This window comes from Helicoverpa zea, chromosome 13 (genome assembly GCF_022581195.2).
Source record: "Helicoverpa zea isolate HzStark_Cry1AcR chromosome 13, ilHelZeax1.1, whole genome shotgun sequence".
Lineage (NCBI taxonomy): Eukaryota > Metazoa > Arthropoda > Insecta > Lepidoptera > Noctuidae > Helicoverpa > Helicoverpa zea.
The window spans coordinates 9,388,370-9,414,781 of NC_061464.1; the positions used below are offsets into that span (position 1 = coordinate 9,388,370).

The 26,412-nt window shown below is 37.1% G+C and overlaps 2 protein-coding genes across 3 annotated transcripts; one reads left to right on the plus strand and one right to left on the minus strand.

The window, feature by feature from the left end:
• The first annotated feature begins 2,367 nt into the window (after positions 1-2,367).
• LOC124635950 (tryptophan 2,3-dioxygenase) lies at positions 2,368-21,531 on the plus strand. The gene is made up of 10 exons (XM_047171915.1): positions 2,368-2,512; positions 6,283-6,455; positions 7,795-7,928; positions 12,009-12,131; positions 13,179-13,270; positions 13,746-13,890; positions 14,328-14,449; positions 14,977-15,104; positions 15,844-15,937; positions 20,889-21,531. The coding sequence occupies exons 1-10, from the start codon at positions 2,496-2,498 to the stop codon at positions 21,085-21,087; spliced, it is 1,227 nt and encodes a 408-aa protein (XP_047027871.1). The 5' UTR covers positions 2,368-2,495; the 3' UTR covers positions 21,088-21,531.
• Positions 21,259-26,369, minus strand: LOC124635951 (galactose mutarotase). 2 transcript variants are annotated; one of them, XM_047171917.1, is made up of 6 exons: positions 26,292-26,369; positions 25,375-25,511; positions 24,023-24,238; positions 22,805-23,067; positions 22,350-22,509; positions 21,259-22,022 (listed from the first exon to the last, which is right to left on the minus strand). In XM_047171917.1, the coding sequence occupies exons 2-6, from the start codon at positions 25,501-25,503 to the stop codon at positions 21,696-21,698; spliced, it is 1,095 nt and encodes a 364-aa protein (XP_047027873.1). In that variant the 5' UTR covers positions 25,504-25,511; positions 26,292-26,369; the 3' UTR covers positions 21,259-21,695. The 2 variants fall into 2 exon arrangements, with proteins under 2 accessions (XP_047027873.1, XP_047027872.1); XM_047171916.1 differs by lacking the exon at positions 26,292-26,369 and adding an exon at positions 25,888-26,029.
• Between the last annotated feature and the right edge of the window lie 43 nt (positions 26,370-26,412).

The window sequence follows — 26,412 nt, forward strand, 5'->3', positions numbered from 1 at the left end:
TCAAGACTGTTTATCTTGTTATCTGCCTACCCAAATGGAGTTAAGAATAAAAGGGTTCTCAAAGAAGTCCCCTTAACTGTCCCCATAAGACAGACTCTCAAATTCATGATATTCTCTGTAAAAACAGTTAGTGATCTTAAAAATAGTAGTCAAAATTCTTGTTGGCAGCATTTAGTTACACACCAAATAGATTAAGTTGAGGTGAATACACTTAGATACACAAGTAGACTATCTTTTCATTCAAGTGCCATTATCACTTTGACAGCACCTACCTCAATCTACTCGCAATTAAACTGCAGACAAATGTGTTCAGATGAGACGGGCAACGGTCATACCTTCGGGTGAAAATACCTATTCAGCTGGTTAGTCACACTTCGTAGACCGTGACTAAAACCAAGGCTCAGTGAAAAAACAAACATTTGCCGTTGGTGGAAATTAACACACCTAGAATACAAAAAATACACTCGCCTCATTATTTTTGACGCTCCGAACATCATTTTGCTGTGTATACGCTTTTTAAAGAACTTGCAAAGAAACAGCTTGAGACAATATCGTTTGAAATATGTTTTAATCATACAAAACGGAATTTTTATTTATAAAAAAAAACTCTAAAAGTGCAAATTTGTCACGTCAAACTTACATTCATAAATTGTGACAAATGATCTGGCATCGGATTTCTGATCGTGCCATGATACCAAAGAGGTATCAGTTTCAATGGTTGGGGGTGTCAAATTAAAGATTTATTGAATGAACACACTACTATGCACTTTCTCGTTTACATAATGCGGTGAAGTTGTTATATTTTCACACTTGTTTTCACTTTCAAACCTAACGTTGATCCACAGGACATAAACCTTATAACATGAACCTTTTTACCCAACTTCTAAGAAGAGGTGTTATAATGTTGATGCTCATCTTTTATGTTGTTATACAATTGACCAACTTGTTTCTGCCGATAGTTCGTTAGTTAAGACTTTTCATACAGGCAGTTTTTTTTTATTTTTTATAATTTATTTATTGTGTACCTCCGTTAACTCTTTAAACCGATAGTAGACTGGTAAATACCATGTTTTGTAAATGAAACTTCAATAAAAAATAGAATAAACTATTAAAAAAATAAGAATTACAACTGAAAGAGTTTCTAATATTACGTCGTAAAGCATTATTTGCAATAGTTATACGTTTCCGTCGTGCGTATTATTGAATACGTAATCGTAATAACCATAACATTATTATTATGTTAGCTGATTTCAACAAACCAGCTGTGTCGTCAGAATTTGGCTGAGGCAACGACCAGGGTTTTTTGCGTAGAATTTTTATTTGCATAGTATTTAATAATTTATGTTTATTCATAGATAGTAGATTTTTTTTAAGGACCCTACGATGGACGGTGCGATATTTCGATAAGGAATAGAAAAAAGCAAATATTGCGATAAACTAAAAATATTTTTGGATGCTTCTGATCGATGTCAATGACCTGTTTTTATGGGAACATACATGGGTATAAAGTTAATAAGAAATGAGCCATGAAGTAGGTAGGTACGTGTAGAAGCAATATACATAGGGCTGCCATCCGTCCGGGTTTCCCCGGATTCGTCCTCGTTTGAAGGCCGTCCGGGGGCCGTCCGGGCGGGGTTTCAAGAAGTGTCCGGGGAAAACCCGGACACTTTTCATGTAAGGAAGCACCTCATTGAATTTAAGTATATGTTAATAGTAAATGGATTACAAATTAAGTATTATTTTGTTTAAAAAAAATCGTACTCGTTCGGGGAAAAAATGCGAATTACGCCAAATGTCCGGGTTTTTCAAATGTTTGTCCGGGTTTGGCAAAATTCGAGATGGCAGCCCTAAATATACATATAAGCTAAGCACCTTTCCCAAATCAACCTACACGCTGTAAGTACAGACCCATAGGGCAAAAAACAACAAAGGGCTAAAGGACTATTACTTGAGCTATCAATATGGTTCACATAATAAATACTTAAGCGGAAGGAGCCCTGAATAATAAGTAACAAATGACTCAATTAACTACCTAATTAATTAAATCTTTCAGAAAGTTCTTATTGATTCGTCCATCGCCTTTACATGCTAAAATAAAATAAACCTGTATATAGTATATCATCAATACCTACAGTAACTTGTTGAATCCCAAAACCTCAACAGAAGGATACCAATTCTATTTCTGGCTCCCGGCAGCCGGCAACGGAACAGCTCACTCAAAATCACCTAATTATTCCCGTACATACAGGAAGCTCATTTACTCATTTCATTGAACTTTTCCCACGTTAAAGTCGCCGACACAAACATTGGATTAACTTAGCCATCGGAAAATCGATATGAGACCGTTTTAAGTTACATTATCGGACGAGTGACGAAATCGAATGCGATGTGCACTCAGTATAGAATCGCCGCGCGCCGCGAAAGCGCGTCTGTATCGTGTTCTACCGTATTTTAGTTTTTGAGTGAAGTTAAGGATATACACATATTTTTTTAACATGGCGTGCCCTATGAGGTAAGGATTTGAGACATCAAAAAATATTCATAATAAAAAAAACGTGTTTAAAATGTTAAGGATTGTAAACAAAGGAATAAAACCGCGCGGTAAAAAAGCAGGAAGGATAGACTATTTCTTATTAGACCCATAATTTATAATCCTTTGCGAATTTGGACTATTTTTGGGTGCTTATAGTAACTTTGGGAATAAAACTAGAAACCTAAATAATGTGCACACGCAGAAAGCAGTAGGTACCTAGGTACTATTTTAACGCATCAATATGTAAAAAAAAACAGAATGTTTGACTACCCACTAAAATAAAATCAACATCTACTTACTTCATCTACTACCTTCAGATTACTGTTTTTGTTTTTCATTAAAAAAAACCCTGTCTGTTTGGAGAAAATAAAGTTTTATTATTTTCTGGTAAATAAAAATAAAATAATCACCTATTCACCGTATAATTAACATCATAGGTATAAGTTCTGCGTCTAGTTTTTAAATTTGCATGCTGTGCTGTAAGCAGTTTTTTTTAATATTTTAACTTCTTTTTAATAGCAAAAGAATTGTACTTACTAATGTTGCCAGATTAAAAGCTTTGCAACATTATCTACTTAATATCTACCATGATTCTACCGCTGCAAACAAAAATGGCGGGATACTAAATTAATACGAAAAAAGTACGTTTTCTTTAGTTAAAATTCTAACGGATGCAAGTCGTAAAGGTACGAATTAAACTTTAAAGGTCAATTTAGTAATATGTAGTGGATAGAATTTCAACAATAGGTGGTTACTTTAAGCTTATTCAATGGTCTTTTTTATAATTTTGTAAGGATAGCATCTGTTACGGAGCGTCTTATGTTGATAAATAAAATGTCTTTGACTAAAATAATACCCCCTTACTTATAAACGTAAATTAAATATAAGTAATACTTAAGGGCTGTTTAAGAAAATTCTTACTTATAAACCTTGCTTAAGCATGTCTTAACTAACATTTAATCACTACTTAAGACTTTAAGTAGTGATTAGTAAAAATGTTGCTTAGAAGGTGATTAGAGATTTTATAAGTAAGGGGGTTAATATTTTAATCCCCCCGGTCAAATTATTAATATTCTATTCATAGACAACTATTTTTAAAAATTTTACTTTGATAAAATTACCTAAGTAGGTAAGGTAAACCGTAGATACCAGTCAAATTAGCTAGTTACAATAACTAAGTAATTACCTAATTGAGTTATTACTGAGGTAATTATTATTACCACAGCTTATTAAAAATTATGAAATAAGTACCTACAATTAGGTACCTAAGACCTTCGTCGACAGTTATTAGGAAGATAGGTACCTTCCTGTATACCTATCCAGTAGTAGGTAGGTACCTATAACCTATATGATATATCTATCTATCATTGTTATAAGCTTAACCAATGACTGTTTTCTTAGTGCCTACCTTTGTCAGCTATATAAGTCGTGGTTGCCATGGGTAAAGAACCGACCTCTCGAGTATGAGGGTGTGAGTTCGATTCCAGTTCAGGCAAGTACTTACCAATGCAACTTTTCTAAGTTTGTAGGTATGTACTTTCTAAATATATCTTGGACTCCAATGGCTGATAAAAAGGTGAAGGAAAACATCTTGAGGAAACCTGGACTATATAGTCTGAAATCACCAACTCGCATTGAGCAAGCGTGGTGATTAATGCTCAATCCTTTTCCGTGTGAGAGGAGGCCTGTGCCCGGCAGTGGGACGACAAAAAAAGGCTGTAACAGTAACACAGCAACAGACAGTATGTCAACTGTTTATCTATAATCTGTTGGTCAGAAACTATATAAGATAGGCAGATAGGATGGTAAGATTAAACTAAGAAGATATTAATTTTCTTGCAATATCATGTCTTCTAATGAACGCGTTTATTTATAACGTAGGTGCCTAAAAGTCAGCTGTAGGTATAGGCACTATGTTTACAGTAAATAGGCAATTAACTTCGTTTATTTAATGTAAGGCAATTAATAAAGCCTACTCATACAATGAGCGTATCTATCTAATTTCTTTTTTATGAGGTCGAATTGATAAAATAAATAAAAAACGTTACCCTAGTTCTAAATTTTTTTACATACTTAAGTACAACGGTTTTTTTTACATACAAAACCGATAATTGAAAATTAAAATTAACTACAATTTAACCAAAAAAAAAGATAAAATAACTATAATTTAACCGAAAATTGAAAAGTTAAATTAACTACAATTTAACCGGAAATTGAACAGTTAAATTAACTACAATTTAACCGGAAATTGAACAGTTAAATTAACTACAATTTATCTTTTCAATTTTCGGTTTTGTATGTAAAAAAAAAACAAAGGAACCGTAATATTGTCTATGATGGCTAAAAAAACGATTTATCTACAATACCCCTGAAATACTAATTTGTCAATTTAAGTATAATTGATATTAAAATGTTTAACACTGTTAACACTCTGGGTACCTACGGAACCCTAAGAACCGATTCCTTGAGAACATTACTACTTCATTTTTCAAGGTTGAATTTTACTATATTGGTACCTATTTTGCGATAAGCAAACTGTTAGCAATGAAATGGTTCATTACGCAGCAGATGCAAGATTGAAAAAACTACATGATTTGATAAAACAAAAAACGATTCGTTCAAAAAAAAAATCTTGAAAAGAGTTTCGGTGTGCTTAAATTATAGAGGTAAGTACCTATATTTCTTATCCTTATTACTAGGCCAGATTGCTTTAGGTAGGAACGAGATTTTTTGAAAAAGTTATGGTAGGTACACAAAGGGCTCCAGAAGGTACATTGTTGGTTTTAATCAGAAATAGTCTGACACTCAGTAGCGAGAGGTCATCTGAAGATTTCCAATCCTTGAAAAAAACAAAGTATTGAAGTCTTGAAATCTAAAGTAGGAATGCCATATATGTATGTACTTTTAAAACATTTGTAATGTCCCAAACTGACTAGTATTTCAAGTAGTAGTTTTATCTATATTTAACCCACCCTACACAAAAACAATCAGACCTGTCAGTATACCAAATTAACTTGAGGACTCACTTAACCAGTATTGAAACTTGCCTGAGTTATTATTTGAACTGATGGACAGGTAATACAAGTTCTGTTATAAGAAGTATGTTAATTTATCTGTTAAACTTCAGTTCTGAGTATCAGATACCGGTTGTTATTTTCGTGACTGTTTTTGTTATGTCGATCCGGTTTTTGAACCCGACTAGTTAAGAGTAAAGTTTAGAAGGATCTGACTGTAATATTTCGTAGGTATAGATATCTATATTTCTTCTCTCGTGTTTTGCACTAACTAATGTTCTTTTCTTATCATCAATGAGGATACCTACTTGTATCCTCAATGCGGAAGAAACCCTGATTTTTAGATTTAAATAAAATCTGAAAGACAGATGATCTAGCTAGAATCTGAGAAAGATCATTTTTTAACCGGTTGCGGTAAGTGGTTCTCCCAAGACGTAGCTGATGAAGCTGATATGACTAGTTGACCACGGAAACTAGATATAGTAAACAAAGAATGCGATTAACTATTAAAAGTAAGCTGTGGGTGCAACGTGACGGAGTCATTTAGAGTCTTACGTCAGTAATGACAAGTGCCACTCCGAAAACACTAAAACCCCTTGCTGATTCTGAAGGGTTTTCATGTACCAAGGCAGCAGAAACTTATTCAAAGGGCACAAGTAGATTTATCCTAACTTTTCCACAGAACCGAAAATCTCAAGGCAGTAGAAAATAACTCCTAGCTCCCTTTATTCCCAGGTCAGCGTTAGACGAGAGCATGGCACAAGAAGGTGACTGCCTAGGCAATGAAGCCGGCATGCTGTATGGAGAGTACCTCATGCTGGACAAGCTCCTATCAGCTCAGAGGATGCTCAGCGCCGAATCTTCGAAACCAGTCCATGATGAGCACCTTTTTATTGTCACCCATCAAGGTAAGAATGAGATGCTAACTAACTGACTTTTAAACATTTTGAATAGAAAGGGTTCTTCAAACCATACCGAACCGACAGAATTGTGTTGCCGGGGAGTTTGTTCCACCATATCTTCTTCCCAGCAAAAACACACAGGAAGTGGTGAGGGGCGGTTTTTTTTTCTTAAAGAGGTGGAGAAGAGTACATCTCGAGAAACCCAGGACTTTTAATTCTGAAATCACCAACCTGCATTGAGGAAAGGTATTGACGCTCAAGCGCTTCTCTTATTCAGAAGAGGCCTGTGCCCATTATGACGATATGGCGATTTTCGTTAGTTTTGTGACCCAAAATATAATGTTTATCTGCAGTAAGACCAAGGAGTGTGTACGCGATATTTTATCTCTAGCGCCGGATGTAACCTCTTGCACTTGAACTGGGTATACGAGCACTTAATAAAAAACTTCCTTAAATGGTTCTAAAACAATAATCGTTCATATTATTTACTATGTTCGCGCACTCAGATAAAAAGCCAAGGCAAGGCTATCCTTAGTTTCTCATCCTCAGAAGTACATTTTATGACACCTAATCAAATAAAAGAATAGCCTATGGCCTCTTTAGAAGGTCTTGTTTATATCGGCATGATGTAGATTGTATACCTTAGAAGTCATTTAGCGAGAATATGACATCACAAAGGTACGGCCAGTCACAAAAAGCCATTCAGGCAAATAAAATTCCTGAACACTAAATTCTGAAATACAAAAGCTGTGTAGGTACAGTGACTTTTAATTCTCTGATGTTCAGGTTATTTTCACAGTTGTTGGACATTTTACTGTTCTGGCGTTTTGTAATTTGGATTGTAAATGAGCTTTTGTTACTGACCGTACTTTAGATACTTATTACAACATGCTGTCGTAGGTTTTCCTTATAAATATGTTATTCAAGTGATTGTTATTTCTTGGAAGGAAAGATGATGAAAATAATACCTACCGATACCCGAGACATGAAATAACACAAGAGAAGAATGTTTTCAGAAGAGCAAAAATAATAAATTTTTCAACATACTTATACCTACTCCACACTTTAACTTTCAGGTTTCGAGAAATGTACACTAATATTACAAGGCTCAAGAGTTTGTTTGTATTAACGTGCTGGTCTCAGGAAATACTAGACCAATTTGCAAAATAATTCAGTAAAAGATACCCCGTTTATTGAAGAAAGCTTAAGGCTTTTTAACCTGGTGCGCTAAGTTGTTCCCACGGAACGCGGTGAGACCTCTAGTGGTTTATGACCAACAGTCGACAAAATTACCTTTAAGTTATCTCAAAATTGTCGTTCTGATATAAGAAAATACAATTTCCAGCATACGAGCTATGGTTCAAGCAGATAATCTTCGAAGTGGACTCGGTGCGGGCACTGCTGGATGTAGAAGGTCTGGACGAGAGCCACACCATGGAGATCTTGAAGAGGCTCAACAGAATCGTGCTTATTTTGAAGGTAGGATCTACTTTTCTTTTGTAGGTTGGACTGTTCCACTGCTGGGTAAAGGCATCTCCATCTCGTCTCCACACCTCTCGATCTTTCGAGAATTCCCACAAATCGCTTTAAATAAGTTGTGGCCTGAAACTTAAATGGTTATCAATCTATTCAAAACCACAAAGGAATTTATTTAGACGCTCTCTCCCTCTAACCTTTGCAGCAGTTCAATTCTTTATTTGCGTAGATTCGGATTCGATTTTGATATGTCCAAATCATCATCATCTACCTAGCCTATTTCCAACTACGTTGGGATCTGACTTCCTTAACCCAGTTACCCAAACAACCCGATACACCTTATGGACTGGTTGTCCGACTTCCTGGGTTCTAACCGTAAACACTGCCAAAGATGTTCAAGTATCCAAGAACGTTCCCAATTTGATAAAGTTGTTTTATCACGTTTTGTCGTCGCATGATTTTCGGACGAAAAAACAATCCCAAGTATGTTATAGAACGTAAAGTCACAACATACGTCAGATATGTTTATATTACTATATGATTACACATAACTCTGATAGTGAGGGGCCCTGACATCTGACCCCTATCGACATCAATACGTAATTTTTATCGATAATCTGGCTCGCACTAGTGATGTTGTGTTATTGCGTCCCAGTAACAGATGGCTTTCTAAACCGGTAGCTTACATTGTTGTCTAGATTGTAATAATCTAGATTGTCTGGCGTTCTAGACAATCTTTAAGATGCAACTTGGACCTAGTTTATTCACCCAACATGCCGAACTATCGGATTTGAATAATTATACTCAAAAAAATATGATCTATCGTTAAGGCCCGCCCTTTTTTTAAGTCTATGTAAAAGATTTTTATTACCTACTTATTGAAAAAATACTGATATAACCAGCTATAGTTCGGCCATTCAGAGAATGCGTTCCTGACACGTCGCGATTGAACTGACGACGTAACTTTGCAATGGCGTTGCAGTTACGATAAAAATATTTTTGCTGGTTGTTTACCGTTTTAACAATTGAGGAGCATTAAAACAACATTATTATATCAATAATCAATGAATGTAGTTACGTCGTCAGTTCAATCGCGACGTGTCAGGAACGCATTCTCTGAATGGCCGAACTATAGATAAACCTACAGAAGTACCAAATTTAAAATTGAGATACATACTGACGACTGATTCTCTATTAAAAATGATTGAAAACCAACAAGTGAGGTAGGTATTCAATAGAAATTAGAATGATATTTAGATCGCGTGATATTCACGTGGATCACACATGCCAATGAATTATTAAACTAAGCATCCAATCGGATCTTCATTCTATCACAGAATACACACTACCGTATCTAGTTTTAAATTAATTGAAAACTGGATCATACCAGACGTCAGAGTAGCTCAAAAATCTTTGCAATAAATTGAGTTCATTATAAAAAGTTGATCAGCAAACAAGTTCTTCTTGTTTCTTCTCCCGTTATTTTAACTTAACCTATGTAGGTAATACATTACTATAATATGTTTATCTTTACCGTAAAAATCATCTGCTTATGCTTCAAGATTTGCAGTTTCTCTAAAGTACACCGATTAAAATTTTTTCATCAGTCCGAGAAATGGATTTATAATTAGGAAATAATTAGGCTATAGTGGCAACGAAATCCGGGCTCCTTGTTGCTACTGAAAAACACGCTTCTTCTTTAAGATTTATTTACCCCATTTCCGCATACCCAGGCACCCAGTTAAAAAGTGGCCTATGTGTTATTCTGATACATAAGCTAGGTATATTACTGCCGTGTTTCAAAAATCCGTTTGGTAGTTGAAAGAGGAACAAACATCCTACCTTACCGACAGTCATACCTACACAGCTACAAACTTTTGGTATTTATAAGGATACTAGCCGTTCCCCGCGGTATTACCCGCGCCCGGTGTATTTTTTGCCGCTCTGGTACATGGTGAGCAGTAGCGTCTACCTACACTTGGTATTGGTATACTCATATAAGTTATGCTACCCTGGTACATGGTGAGCAGTTGCATCGAAATTTCGTTATTGGTATACTTTACTAAGGTGAATTATGTTGTCCTAGTACTTTACTTTTGTGGTTCTGCGGCATTCCGTAAGTTGGTTTTTGTCTAATCACTCCCGTCCCGGGAATCTTACTCGCAATTTTTTTTCCTTATTTGCTCACCGTTTAGACCTACCCTGGACTGCGACAAACATTTTAAAACTAAAATCAGCTCAATCGGCCCAGCCGTTCTCGAGTTTTAGCGAGACTAACGAACAGCAATTCATTTATATATATATAGATTTATCTATCTATTGATGTAATATGACATCGTCGTGCATACCGGTTTAAGCATTCCGTATGATGTAACAAGTGACAAGCTCTGAGTCTAGATAAACAAAATAATATATCAACACTTTATGATTGCTTTCATTAATCAAAAACAATACGTAATATCGCGATGGCACAGGTCAAAAGCTTGCTACTCAAAATCACACGGTTTTCAAAATATTTTTGAGTTTATCTTGAAATACTTTTGTAGGTCAGTGGGTTTTTGTAACTAGAGGAACTTCGAAAAAACCATCTCCGCGCTTGGATCTTTATTTACTTACCTAAGTCTGGGTAAAATGTATTTATTTATTTTGGAGTAATTTCACTTAAACAGGATAGCAAAGTGTTAAAACTTTGGTTATAATTTTACATTTAAATGCGAGTTTCATTTTGGTGATCATTTACTATTTTTGTCTGCTATTCGTTACTATATCTGGTGATCAGTTAAACATAATCCTATTATTAATTAAGTTTTATGTGTGTTTATAAGTGTGACAAATATCTTGTAAACGCGCATTTTATGATTGTAAAAGATGAATGTTTTGTTTAGAAAAACACTGCATAGGTACTTCTGTAATTAAATGTTCGCTATAACTTAAGTATGCTTATCTAACTTGATATCGGATAGAGGTGTCATGTAACCACTGTCCAGCCACTTTCACATTTACCCACACGTCAAACTACTAACTTACATTAATTATATCCTAGATAGATACCTGCTTGCTAATAAAACTCAATCAATCATTGTTTAGAAGCCTGAAGAACCTATGACATATACCGTCTTACCACAAAAACTTTTTAACTTCAGTTTAAGACTTGTCCAAAAAAAATGACAAATTATGACGTTGACATATGGTTCATTTTGGAGCCACATTTTTTTTAGACAAGTGTAAAACAGTGGTTAAAGTTTTTGTAGTAAGACCGATTAAGTTATGGACGGTTTTTAGCCAACTGCCAAAAAGGGTTATTGGGCACTCTTACCGACAGTTTATCTATTCATTGTCTTTAAAAAGTAGGTAAGTAATAGATTTCTGTAGATGCTTTCTTTGGAAACGGCTAGCTGATTTGTTGAAAATTTCGTTCTTGCAACTTGCATACCTACATAGAAACTTGCCATTCCAAGTAAAATAACAGATGTTTGTTCAAAGATACATACCTACCTAATGCAAGATTAATCCAAACTAATATTATAAATGCGAAAGTAACTCTGTCTGTCTGTCTGTCTGTCTGTCTGTCTGTCTTTTCTTCACGCCTAAACTACTAAACCGATTTGTGTGAAATTTGGTACAGACATAGTTTGAAACTTGAGAAAGGACATAGGATAGTTTTTATTACAAAAAAAAATAAAAATAAAATTATTCCGGACATATAGCGCCATCTATTGGTCAAATCAAAAATCTGCTGGTAGTCACTATTCCACGCGAACGAAGTTGCGGGCAAAAGCTAGTAAGACATAAATATGACTCATTAACTGCAAAACCTTCCTTTCCTCTTAACATTTACTTCTTGGTACACAATTAAAATAATTACCTCTTCTAAGTATATTAAGAAATGTTTATTTTATAAGGCAATATTATACGCAACGGCCCGATTTAATTATGTAGGTAGGTAGGTACTGTAGAGTAGTTAAGCCTTTTGTCGATAGGTTTTCGACCGACCAACTATCGACAGATAGTTCGCCGGCAATTTAGCCGGGAATGCTCGCTATACTTTACAATTTAAACTAAAACTGTCCCCTCTATTTCCAGCTGTTAGTAGACCAAGTGATGATCTTGGAGACGATGACACCTCTGGACTTCATGGACTTCAGGAATTACCTGCGCCCCGCGTCTGGCTTCCAGAGCTTACAATTCCGCCTGCTAGAAAATAAGGTAGGTGACATTTTTTATGGGAAATCATCAAATGACCCCTCTCGCTGTGGGTGCAGCATGAGGGAGTGTCAGACTTTTACTGACTGACTATAACCCATCATGTTCCTTCATAAGACCTTTAACTATGTTGGGGTCGGCTTCCAGTCTAACCGGATGCAGCTGAGTACCAGTGTTTTACATGGACCCAGTTACCCGGGCACCCAAACTCCTGGATAAGACGAGTTGTCAGACTTACTGTCTTCTGTCTACCCGTGACAACTGATAAAGAAAAAAACGAAATAAATTCCATAATTGTAATTGATCTCGACGTAGTTTTTATCGGTGTCGTCTAATAGCTTTATTAACACCGATTGGTAATAACATAATGGTCTCAATCACTTCCAATCAATCTGGCATTGACTTTGATTCGTTTGATTATACGCTACCTATTTATCTCGGCGGTTTCTCCTCTGATTTTGTCAGTTTTCAAGCAATGTAATATAATGCAACCTTAGGACCATGGGGCCCAAATGCCTACAGACTCTTTCGAGAAATCAGTAAGTGATTAGTGGAGTCCACTCGTGACCTATACTTCAGCCAAAGGATATGCATTGCCATTCAGCGTGGCAATGCAGCCAGCCTTTTGAGCTCGATCCCCGCTGACAGCGATGCGGATGAATTTTTTGATACTTAGTAGTTTTAATATTTCCCCCTTTATCATTGTTGTGGCAATATTAAATAAATTATAGCAATGTAATAATGGCAAATACTGAAAATTTTCCTAAAAAAATCATCCATTTAAAAGTAAGTCTGTAATTCTGTCTTTGTAATGTTCGTACTAGGAATGCACTACACCTTGATACTGATGAAAGTACACACGTCACATCGATCAGGTATTTGTTCGGTATCAATCAGACCGACTAAAAACTGATCGAATTCACGATTTTCATTTTTTTTCCAACCACCGCGGGCTGTCGGCTGACTGTTTAGTCTATACTGTGCGCATAAGCTTAATCAAACTATGCAAAATTAATCTAAAAGTCTAACATCAATAATTTCTATTTCCAGTTGGGTCTGAAGCAAGCATTACGTGTAAAGTATAATCAAAGCTACCAGACCGTTTTCGGAGACGACCCTGAAGCCATGGATGCATTGCAAAAGTAACTACTTATTTATTATTTATCTTCATCGTCTTCATTGTGTTGATAGAGTTCATCTTCTGCTAAGCTTTTATCCTAATGTTAAATATGGCTAGTGTAGCATATTTTCTCTTTCCATTCTTCTATCTGCCGTCATCTCACTAGTAACCTTCATTTGCATTCGAATAAAGAAATTTAGTTCGATCTTCACTCACTGCCACATCCACATAGATACTTGTAGCATTTGTTCCCCGAACGTTATTTCTTGTTGTCATCTTATACCATCGACTTTTATTAAGGTGCTCATTAGACAAACAATTAAAATTGTTTAATAGTAAAGCTAGCGCAAAATGCGCAATGATTTTTAGCAACTAAAATTATTGCACAATATTATTGTAGATCTAGCCTATCGCTGGTCTACTAAAGTAAATGTATGTGGCCTTTCCTCAACTTCAATTCAGTGTCGTAAGTCCTCAAAAGCATAATATTTCTTTAGATCAGAACAAGAGCCAGCTCTACTAGCTCTGATCGAGCGGTGGTTGGAGCGTACACCCGGCCTCACGACTCACGGGTTCAACTTCTGGGGCAAGTTCCAGGCTGCTGTCAACAAACTCATTAAGGATGATATTGATGCTGCTTCTGTAAGTATTGTGTGCTAACTCTACAATCTATTTAAGCCTTCCTCGATTAATGTGATTGAAAGAAGTTTTCGAATCGGGCGGTCCTGTATCCTAAGATTAGCGCGTTCATACAAGCGAACTCTTCAGCCCTACAGCTACCTAAGACTGATTTTTTTTTTTTGTTTATGTTCGTACTTTAAAGGCTGAAAATGCCTACTAAAACGATTTGAACTTTGACTTTCACTGCTGTATTTTATCCTGGTGTGCGGTATAGGACCGCGGGAAAACGGCTAGAAATAAATAAAATCAAAAACTACCTACTGAACCGATTAGAAAAATTCTTTCACTGTTGGAAAGTTAACTATCCCCAAGTAAAATGAGCTGCATTTTGTTCTGCTATCTTTATATGTGCATACATATATGTAATCGAAATGAGGGCATTTTGTTTTTACTTTCAGCGTGAAACAAACGAGACGGTTCGACGCCACCGGCTGCAGGACGCGGAGAACAGGCGCGAGATCTACCGCTCCATCTTCGACCCTGCCGTCCACGACGCCCTCAGGTCCAGGGGAGAACGAAGGTAGCTATCCACCTTCATCATCATCTGGCTAGCCATTTCCTAGAACACTGCAGGACGCGGAGAACAGGCGCGAGATCTACCGCTCCATATTCGACCCTGCCGTCCACGACGCTCTCAGGTCCAGGGGAGAACGAAGGTAGCTATCCCTCATCATCATCATCATCTGGCAAGCCATTTCCCAATTGACGCCAACTTCATCTGTCGAGCTATAAGACATCTTTGACATGTAATGCAAGAGTCAACATCTGCCTAGCCTTTTCTTAGAATAATACAGAATTGTGCAATATTTAGAAGTCAAAAAGCTTCTGTAGAAATTCCAAGGGCATCATCATTTGCCGTCTCTACATCGACATTCGTCATCAACGCTTAAGAAGGTAGCTATCCAATTATTATTACTTATGTCCAGTAGGCATTTTTCAGTCATCGGGCTAGCCATTTGATTGGATGGCTATTTTAACCAATTGGCTGCGACATACACATTACCTGCCACATATAAATGATATACCAACTATCTTCTTAATTTCCAGACTATCCCACAAGGCATTACAAGGCGCTATAATGATAACGTTCTACCGCGACGAGCCGCGCTTCTCGCAGCCGCATCAACTGCTCACGCTGCTCATGGACATCGACAGCCTCATTACTAAGTGGCGATGTGAGTTGCACACACATTCCTTTTTAAACTGAGTTTTTAAGTAAAAACACCATGGAAAACAAAATGACTAGCGGAGGTGCCATAACGAAAACCCAACCATCATTCTCCGAGCCTTATTTTCTATTATAACTATGTTGGGGTCGGCTTCCAGTCTAACCGGATGTAGCTGAGTACCAGTGTTTTACAAGAAGCGACTGCTCTGCCTGACCTCCTCAACCCAATTACCCGGGCAACCCAATACCCCTTGGTTAGACTGGTGTCAGACTTACTGGCTTCTGACTACCCGTAACGACTGCCAAGGATGTTCAATGACAGCCGGGACCTACAGTTTAACGTGCCATTCGAAACACAGTCATTGGTGTGTAAGATATACTTAGAAAGTACATACAAACTTAGAAAAGTTGCATTGGTACTTGCCTGACCTGGAATCAAACCCGCGCCCCCATACTTGAGAGGTTGGTTCTTTGCCCACTAGGCAACGAAAACCCAACCATATTTCATAATACCAAAAATCGTTAAAAGATGTCTCAAAAAACCCGAACACGTCGTTAGTTCACTCGTAACTGATTGTTTTGGACCCACCCACTGTACGAATTTGACGGCGCCTGACCTACCATCGTTATGGTATGGATGAGCTGAGCTACAGCTCATCTTTCCTTACTCCGTGATTCCTATGCACATGATGAAGCGATACTATTTAACAGTGGAATATTTGAACCCTGTTTGTTATATCCGGCAGACAACCACGTGATCATGGTACAGCGCATGATAGGCTCTCAGCAACTCGGCACCGGCGGATCTTCCGGATACCAATATCTTCGCTCCACACTCAGGTAAAAATGTTTTTATCTCTATTAATAAAGACGTATGTATATATATTATATATTTATTAAATACATAGTATATGATACACAAAATATATAACACAATAGAAATAGGAGAGTCATATTAACGGTAGTATTTATAGTAAGTATAGTATGGCCATAACCGCTGTGCACTCCCTGAGGTATGCAAGGCGAGGTGGGAGGCGAGGAAAAAAGAGCATAAGTTCACATGAGATCAATACACGTCAGACAAATCTAACGATATCAGTTTTCATTGCTAAGGCAGGACTTGTGGCGGAACGGTGGTCGGAATCTATATAATGCTCGATATTGTATTAAAAAACCTAGACAGTTGATGAATGAGAACTAAAGTTAAAATTCAAATCAGGATTTTTTTTATTGAAAATTTACTATAATTACAAACAGATAGATATATGTAGATAGTATAAGAAGTTAAGTTATTCCGACATAGATTCTGTTTCAACTTCATCTTCCATTTCGTCATCATCTTCATCGTCCGTGTCGCCATTGGAACTTGAATCAGTCTTGCAAATTTGTTATGAATGAATCGATAATATTATCGAACCTAAAATCGCGATTCCAGTAATCATTTTCATTTTTCTGGACATGAAATTTCATGATCGGAAAGCTTTCTCTGTCTACTTTTATTTTCTTGAAATATTCAGCCACTTTAAAAATCACGGTTTTTACATCTCGAGATAACGCACGACCCATCTTTGAATTTTTTTATCTCATGTGCATCTGACATTGACGGTCCGATACAAATGACACTACCTGCCGCCACGAGCGTTGACGGCGGACTGACAGACTGCGTCACCCTCCGCCTCTCCGCGCGTACCTCAGGGAGTGCGCAGCGGTTATGGCCATACTATAGTACAGTTAACTGCACATTAGTGGTAACTGCAATGCACCTAAACTCAATAGTATATAATAAGTACAATTTTCCTATAAAACTATTACCACTGACCTGAAGTTGACTGTACACTCTGTGTGATGAACACAGTTTTACGCACAGAACAAAGACTAGAAAATAGTACAAATACATAGTATTTATTAGTTTATTCTATTTTCTTTGTGTTAATATAAAATATATAAATTATTAAGTATATTATCGTATTGAATTTAATGTGATTAGGTTTGACATCCTGTATATTAACATAACTTAAGCCCGTGGCTAAGTAAGCCGTTACGGGTAGTCAGAAGCAAGAAGTGGGACAGTTAGTCTTTACAAGGGGTATCGAGTTGCCCGGGTAACTGGGTCGAGGAGGTCAGATAGACAGTCATTCCATGTAAAACTTGTATCTGTTGATAGGTTGAAATTATCTGTGGAGGCTTGTTATTGGCAATTTAAGTTTATATAGGTATATAATATTAATTATGTTATCTATAATATTGTGATTAATCCGTAAGCCTTCTCTAAGAATAAATAAAAAAAATACTGGTATCCAGCTAGACTGAAAGCAGACCAAAATTCATTATCTAGCTAGGCAGACAATGAATTTTGTGCTACATGTCAAAGTTGTCTCACTCGTTAGCTCGATAGATGGCGTTGTCGTCAAATTAGATCGCGCTATGGTTTCGTTACAAGGCGATGTTTAACGTTAAATCTACAGTTTAAATTGTAATAGTTATAAAGTACTTACATAATGCAAATTCTTGACAAGGTCGTGCCCCTTGTGGAACGATCTTGATGGACCAGAATTGCCGTGAAAATACTGAGTGCGCCGTAGGCCGTATGTCACATTCTATCACATGATTTAAGTATTGCCTTTTTCATTTTGCCGGATAATAAAATGACGTTTATTGTTTCGTGAGTGAGCACGTTTATAAGGGTGCGTCCACATCTGGCGAATGTGCCGCGAATGTGCAGCTACGCGATCAGCGCGCAGGCGGCGCGCGACGTCTGATATCTTCAATAGTACTGAGCCAGTATACGGAACTGTAAGGGCGAGAACTGAGTGCGCGCAGATCGCGCGCCGCTCGCGCGCTCTATACGAGCCTTGCATGAGTTGCGCTAAAGAGGCACACCAAACTATTGCAGTGACTGCACGCGCGCAGCTCGCGGGCAGCGAGCAAACGGCTCGCGAGCTGCGCATTCGCGGCACATTCGCCAGATGTGGACGCACCCTAATACGACCAAAAGCCAATGACAGCTTTTTTAAACAACCAGTTCTAAAAGTAATGCATGAAAGCAGACCCTTACATTATTGGGATAAAGCTAGTCAGACTGGCAGATGATGAATTTTGTACTACATGTCAATATTGTCTCATAGCTCGATAGATGGCGTTGTCGTCAAATTAGATCGCGCTATGGTTTTGTTCCGGCGATGTACCTACTATTAAGTATTAGTTTCACGGTGAACCCATATTTGCACTTATCTTCTTTACATACCTACTAATGAATTTTTGACAAGGTCGTAAGTCGTGCCCCTTGGGACGAGCTTTACGGACCTTCATAATATTTAGCCCGAATAATTGATCGCAAAAATACTGAGTTTTGTAAGGCTCAAGTTCACCGACAACATAAACGTCCGTTCTTCTTAAACCAACTATTTAATTAGAAAAATAAGTTTAAATAAAACCGTAGTACACAAAAATTGTTTTAGGTTCTAAGTTAACGCTCTCGATACGTAGTATAAACGCCGTATGTTATATATCACATGTTACAGCCTTTTTATCGCCCACTGCTGGGCACAGGCCTCCTCTCACACGGAGAAGGATTGAACATCAATCATGATTTGTGAAATATGAAACGTGATTTTAATATTTTACCCTTTTCATTTTGCCGGATAGTAACGTTTACTATTTCGTGAGTAAGCACGTTTATAATACGACCAAAAGCCAATCACAGCTTTTTAAAATAAGCAGACCCTAACATTATTGGGATAAAGCTAAGCAGATGGTGAATTTTCAAGCCACATGTCAAAGTTGTCTTATAGCTCGATAGATGGCGTTGTCGTCAAATTAGATCGCGCTATGGTTTTGTTACAAGGCGATGCTTAAAGTTTCACGGTAAATTTACACTTTACATAAAATATTATTATCACTAAAACTTAGACAATCCTATTCAAATCAAATTTTTTGACAAGGCCGTTAGTCGTTCCCCTCGGGACGAACTTTACGGACCTTCATAATATTTAGTCCGAATTCCATGGTCATTCAGACCATGAAACTACTGAGTGCTGATTCCGACTTTTGTAAGGCTCAAGTTCACCGACAACATAAACGTCCATTTTTCTTAAAACAACTGTTTAGTTTGAAAATTGAACGTAAAAAGTCATAGTTGCCAGTTCCTAAGTACTATATTATATACGCCGTATATTACATCACATAATTTGAATATTATACCCTTTTAATTTTGCCGGTTAATAACATTTACTATTACGTCAGTAAGCACGTTTATAATACGACCAAAAGCTGATGACAGCTTTAAATAAACAGTTCTAAAATGAATTAGACATGGGCAAAATGTGTCATTGAAAAGAAAAGATAGATATGCATCTATCAATCACTGGGATATGAATCACTCTTTCATATCTTTATATCAGTAGTTCAGTATAACTCAGTAGCTCGTTTAAACTCGCAACTCGTGTGCGGCTCACTCATTCAAATAGATCATTCAGATATAGTGATAGGTTGGTTGTTGTTTGCATCTTTCTGATATATTGAGCGGTTGCGATTGAACAACTTTTTTCTAATTAAAAAAAATACTATTCTTATGACTGTAGGTACAACCTACTTCTTTTATGTTAATTAGTTCAATGAATAGTCAATCGCAATCTAGTATTGAGTATAAGCATTAGTTTAGTAAGTATTAGAAAATAAAAATAGAAATAGCCTTCTGATTTCCTTTCATACTTTACACAGGCTTAGGACTGTCTACCTACGAAATTATTTACGTGAAAATTAAATTTTAGTTCAAAATGTGTATTTCGAGTCAAAACATGTTTGTTCGGTAGGCGGTAAGTTTTCAATACATTTGACAAGATTATAATACCGAAATATTCACTAAGGACAAACAATTATAAGCCTTATGCGTGAGCAATAGAGTTAACAACTTATTATTGGGTGTCAACTTATTGTGGTCAAAGTAACGACATTCGTAATCGTATGGGTGCGAGCGAGACGGCTCGCTTGACGTTCAACCAATGGCGCGCGACGAAGCTATCCGACGCCACAGATTAGTTAGTACCCGACGCGATGACCGACGAGTGAGTGAGGTGTAAAGAAAGATATACTGAACTACTGACACATTCGGATATGTAAAGATATGAAGAGTGATTGATTCAAATGGAATGATTCATATCATTTGTATCTATCACTCCTGAGTTACCCATCTCTAAAATGAATGCTACGTCATTAATTTAGCGCTGTTGTCTTGGGTCAGCGCTGTTGCCTCGTGCCTGCGTGTGCGAGACACAGCATTATGCTGAGCGCTGCCCCTTTTCACGCATAAGTGACGCAGCTGCAGCGCTTTTCTTTTTTGTTTCACTGTTTGTTTTGTCGATAGATTTATTTGTTTGTATTTGTGTGTGTTTGTTTTCTGCGTCATTTGTGTGTTAAATGGTTTTTCTTTCTTTCTTTCTAATGATAATTTACGCATCGAAAATGTTAAATTACAAAACACACTAGGCACTCTGAGTTAGCTCGGAAGCCGATCCTTACTTAGTTGGGAAAAGGCTAGGCAGATGATTATAATATACTAGCTAGTGCCAGCGGTTTCACCCGCATCCCGTGGGAACTTCTACACTAACCCGGATAAAAAGTAGCCAAAAGCCTTCCTCGATAAATGGTCTATCTAACACTGAAATAATTTTTCAAATCGACCAGTAGTTTCTGTGATTAGCGCGTTCAAGCAAAGAAACAAACTCTTCAGATTTACAATATTAGTATAGGTTTGTGTAGATAACAAAAACTAATATTTTTGTTTCTTTTTCAGTGACCGTTACAAAGTGTTTCTGGACTTATTTAACCTGTCAACATTCTTATTGCCGCGTTCCCTCATACCCCCATTAGACGACGGCATGAAGAGAAGTCTTAACCTAACTTGGGGGGACTCCGTCAAAGAAAACGGTCAGAATGGGGACAACGCTCAAAATGGGGACAACGCTCAAAATGGAATCGAATCTTCATTATAGGGTTGGATTATTGTTTGTTTTTTTTAAGTGGCATTTAATGTTAATTATGAATTTATTATTTTTAAAATGTTTGTTCTAGTAAGGATTCTTACAAGCATTAGCGAACATTTTGAGCTTGAAGTAACTGTTAACGCTCTTAAATATTCCTAACAAGGGAAATGAAAGTCAATGTTAATTCCAATTTGTTTTATTACAGCTGTTTTTAAATATGTAAAAATAGCGATGACAATAAAATTATGGACTTTAATTAGTTTGATTTCCAAAAAATATTCTATTCACGAATCAAGTTATGTATGTGCTTTTATTTTAATTCATGATTTTTATTTACTATGAAAAACTATCTTAAGTAGATCAATACATCATACCTACAATATCGAATTTCAATCCAGTAATTGTGTTAAGCAAATAACATTATTTTAAGTAAATAAATAAATCAATAATTTAGTTGCTTTATTTCAACAAATCCAATAAATACATTTATCAATACACTTTATAGGTAAATTTATATATTTTATAAAACTTCATAAAAATTGCATTGTTAAAATATGGTTTTTACACTCAATAAATAAAAATAAAAATATGAAAAAGAAGGAAGGTGATTCTCTCCCCTATGCCGGCATCACAATAGGTGCTTCTACCACTTTATCAGTATTATAAACTCCAAATCTATACACAACTCTATGGTTATAAACCTCACCAGGCACCAACAGAGCCGTGGGGAAGTTCTCATGATGAACTGCATCTGGGTAAGTCTGGGTTTCCAAGCAGAAGGCCCCGTGGCGACGGTACCCAACCCCACTCTTGCCAACCAGCGCTGGTTCGGATGGGGATGGTAAGAAGTTCGCGGTGTAAAACTGAATTCCTGGTTGGTTCGTGTGCACTTCCAGGAAACGGCCTGATGCTGGATGGGTTACTGCTGATGCGAAGGTCAGGATCTGCAAATGGGACGCGAAATTAGTATTATTTGCTATGGAATATGTCATATTTTTCTATATGTAACAGCAGCCGTTTTCCGGTTACACCCGCGTCCCGGGGAACTTCTACCCGTACCCGCACAAAATATATCCTAAAAATGTTACTCAGGAATATTCTAGCTAGCAGTGTTTTTTTTTTTCAAATTGGTTCAGAAGTTTCGGGTAACTGAGTTGAGGAGGTTAGATAGGGTAGTCGCTCCTTGTAAAGCACTGGTACTCAGCTGCATCTGGTTAGACTGGAAGCCGACCCTTAAATTGTTGGGAAAAGGCTCGGGAGAGAGTTCTTACCTCAGGTCCATAAGTTTCGATGCAGTAGTTATCATCGAAGAGGTTACTTCCCAAAGCCATGGCGTCCCCCAACTTCTTTTGGACTGTGAAGTCGAAGGGTGTGTTCTGAACAGGAATGAAGGACCCGGTAGGAATCGAGTTCTCATCCGTCTTAGTGATTCTGAAATTAAAAAATAAAACTGTTAGTTTCAATTACATTTTCTAGTTTCAGACTCTTATTTTAGTCGATTAATATACCTACCTAAAAATCTGAAATTATAATAAACTAAAACGCTGAATAACGCATCCAAATCGGTCCAGGTAAACGAGAGATATTCGCGCACAAACATAAACACAAGCCAAACTGAGAACCTCCTTTCTTCTCTTGTCTTTCTTTCTTTCTTTCTTTCTTCTAGTATCTGCTATAAAATAAATCTGTTACCAATAACGCACTTTACACATATTTCTATACTCACTTATCAGCGTTAATAACCACCCAATGACAATACAACTCATCAGCCCCAGCATCATGTCCAGCCAGATTAAAATACGAGTGGTTTGTCAGATTAACCACCGTCTTCTTAGTAGTCGAAGCTTTGAAGTCCAAATGAAGTCGGTTGTCGTCTGTCACTTCGTATATCACGTTGGTGATCAGGTCACCTGGGTACCCTTCTTCTAGGTCCTTGGATAGGTAGCTGAAGATGACTTTGTTCTTCACTATGGTGGTCTCCCAAACTACCTGGAAGTTGATGAAAGAACATCTCAATTTATAGATATATAGAAAATGCTGATTTTATGCAGGTAACTAGCGTTTGAAACTGGCAAAGTAAATACGCCTATTGAGAAAAAATTCGTTCGGTTCTCCGATGTAAGGTTACCAGATTATATACTCTATATTCTATTTGAATAACGAAATTCTATTGGTTGTTAGTGCAGCCAGACTGTTTGTTTTCTGTCTGTCAGTTTGTCAGACTGCCTAAAACCCACTATGTTCCTTCTTAAGCTCTTTAAGTACCAAGGCCGTGCGAACAATCCCGTAGCCCGTTTTTGTGGAGCCTGAGCCTGAGAGTTACTACTTACATTGGCTACCGTTGGCAACTTCTAAATTACTTTATTTTCTTTCATATTTGTCAAAACATTCCTTAAAATAACAAATATATGTCGGAGACTGTCAATAGTAAGGACACTAAAAGTCACGCAAGCGCACCATCTGGTGGCGTTTCCGGGGAAACATCATTTTGGCGCGCTTGGCAGAGTCGCGGTGATTAGCATGGCGTCCGCGGAGCTGTCTTGGTCGAGTCTTCGTCGAGTGTTCATTGAGTGTTCGTGGAGTCTTCGTTGGGTCGTCATGAAACTGCCCTACGCCACGTGTAGTGTACCTAGTGTTATTGCCTAGCGTTGGAGTACCTAAACTTATTGTAAAGTGTCTCGTGATTTTTGTATTGTAATGATTCTTCTAACCTAACAGACAGACATGTGTTGCTGGGGACGAGTTTGTTCCACCACTTCTTCTCCCCAGCAAAAACACATAGGAAGTGGTGAAGGGCGGGCGTTTTGGGGGCTGTCTTTTGTTCTGACTAATTTGAATAAACGTTTGAGTTTTGAGTTTGTTTGAGTTATCTCTTTGCTCGATTACCCTAGCTGATGTCGGACGATAGTGCCATCCTGATGTTCGCCACCGACATATATATTACCTTATCGAACCCAACTATTCCGCCATGCAGGTGATCTTTGCCAATATTTTTGGCTACATTGTAGGTCTTGCCATCTATCTCGAAGGTGGCATTTCCAATACGGTTCGCACACCTCCCAACAGTGGCTCCAAGGTACGGAGTATTCCTCTGTACGTAACCTTCTAGGTCATCAAAACCGAGGACCAGGTCTTTCTTGACTCCATATTTGTCTGGCACCTGGAATATTTAGAGATTTGTTGGTTAATGGGATTTTGTGCTGAAGGCTCAATTTACACAGGTATATAAGGAACTTTTTACAAAGTAGCATAATGAACGTTAAGTCAATTGTATAATATACTAGCTGATTCCCGCGGTTTCACCCTCGTCCCAGAGAGATTCTCCCCGTACACATCAAATATAGCCTAGTAACACGGGAATACTGTAACTTCCCAACAATGAAAGAACCGGTAGTTTCGGACCCTTTATGGGAATAAACATGAAACAAACCAAAACATGTTTCTTCTTTGTTAAGCTACTAGCTATCCGCCCGCGGTTTCACAAGCATGCCGGGATATCTGCTTCCCGTAGCCGGATGATGAGAAAAACCTATGTTCTTCCCTCGGGTCTAAGCTACCTCCCCTCTAATTTTCAACTTAATCAGTCCAGCCGTTCACGCGTAATGAGGAGACTAAGGGATAGCCGATTAATTTTTATATGTACGTAGATTACACTGGTCAACAGCATTTTTGGTGCAAAGATGAAATATATAATTTCTTATAGAATATTTGATACGTAATCGAAGTCCAGAACATAAAGTTGCACTAGCGTGCGGGATTTAGAGATAGACCCCTCCTAAAGTACCAAAAACGCGTTTTTTAACGATATTTGACGATTTTTTTGAAGGACAGCAAAATTGTTTTTTAGTTTCCATCCATAGCATTATATAGTACTACTCTTCCTGATTGAAATTCATTTTTATTTCGGAAATATGTATACAGCTACGATAGTTATCCCTATGTTTTATTTGGCCTGTTAGTATGAAAAAACTCCACTTTAGATAGGTACCTATAAATTAAAAAGGGTTTTAGTGCGGGGAAAGTTGTACTATACATGCTTTAGTTAGAAATGACTAGAAAATTCTGCTGTCCCCAAAAAATTACATCAAATTTCATTAAAAAACGCGTTTTTGGTACTTTAGGAGGGGTATATCTCTAAATCCCTACAACAATGCTAGTGCAACTTTATGTTCTGGACTTCGATTACGTATCAAATATTCTACAAGAAATTATATATTTCACCTTTGCACCAAAAAATAATAATAATTTGTTGACCAGTGTTATACCTCTAGGTATACTTTATCAGTATATATTTACCTTTAAAGCCTGTATGATAGCTCCGTAAGATATCACAGATATTTCCGCTCCAGCCGAGGTGGTCCATGTGAACTTCTGAACATTCTTGCCTTTGTATACTCCGAAAGCTTCTACTTTAAGTGTCACCATTGTTCTAACTGGGGCATAAAAATATTGGCAATAAATAAATAATATACACTCCTTTTCTGAACTTACTATGAAATACTACGAATTTTTAGTCGGCTGACAGTTACAAAAATATTTTGCCTACTATCAGATCAACTGTCGGCAAACTGTTTAGTACCTATGCAGTATCCGGGTACTCTAACAGTTCCACCCCGGTTAAAAAAATTAAGACAGTGAAATATGCAATTTACGTTTCATTTGTAGTTGTAAACAAACATCTGTTTCGATCGTCAAAACTTTAAAATAAAGTCAAGGTCATATGCTGATTGTAAATATTTAATTGATGCATTGAGTTTATGTTAAAAATATATTTTTTGACGTAAATGAAATACTTAGTTTTGAACTTACGATCCGAGGAGCGTCGCGGGCAAAAACAGAGTTCTTTTAACCACTGAGCTACCTCTCTTCTATGCATTTTAAAACTATTTGTAATAAAGTAAATAAACCTTACGACGTAATTCACATACAATTGTTTAAAACAAGCGTTAGATAACTATGCAAAAATTACAATAGACCATTACCTACATAAATAGAAGAAAATTACTTCATCAAGACTTGACGACAATCGTTCAAGTGTTATCAAGCTATCATACAAACAATACAATTACTTTCAAAACACTCAATTTCGCACATACTTATCTCAAACACAATAACTAGCATGTTATATAAAACTTATCGTGTATTATCATTTAACAATTACCACATAAAGTGCTCTGATAATGCGAAAAACAAAGTTAATAAATAAAACTTACCAGTCGATAAAACGTCCTTACCAAGCGGCTGCCAGCCCCAAACTGACGTGAAGTTCTTTATTTGAATTTATAGTGTTGCTATGTTCATGTGAACATTGATACCGTGGCCACAGAATAGATA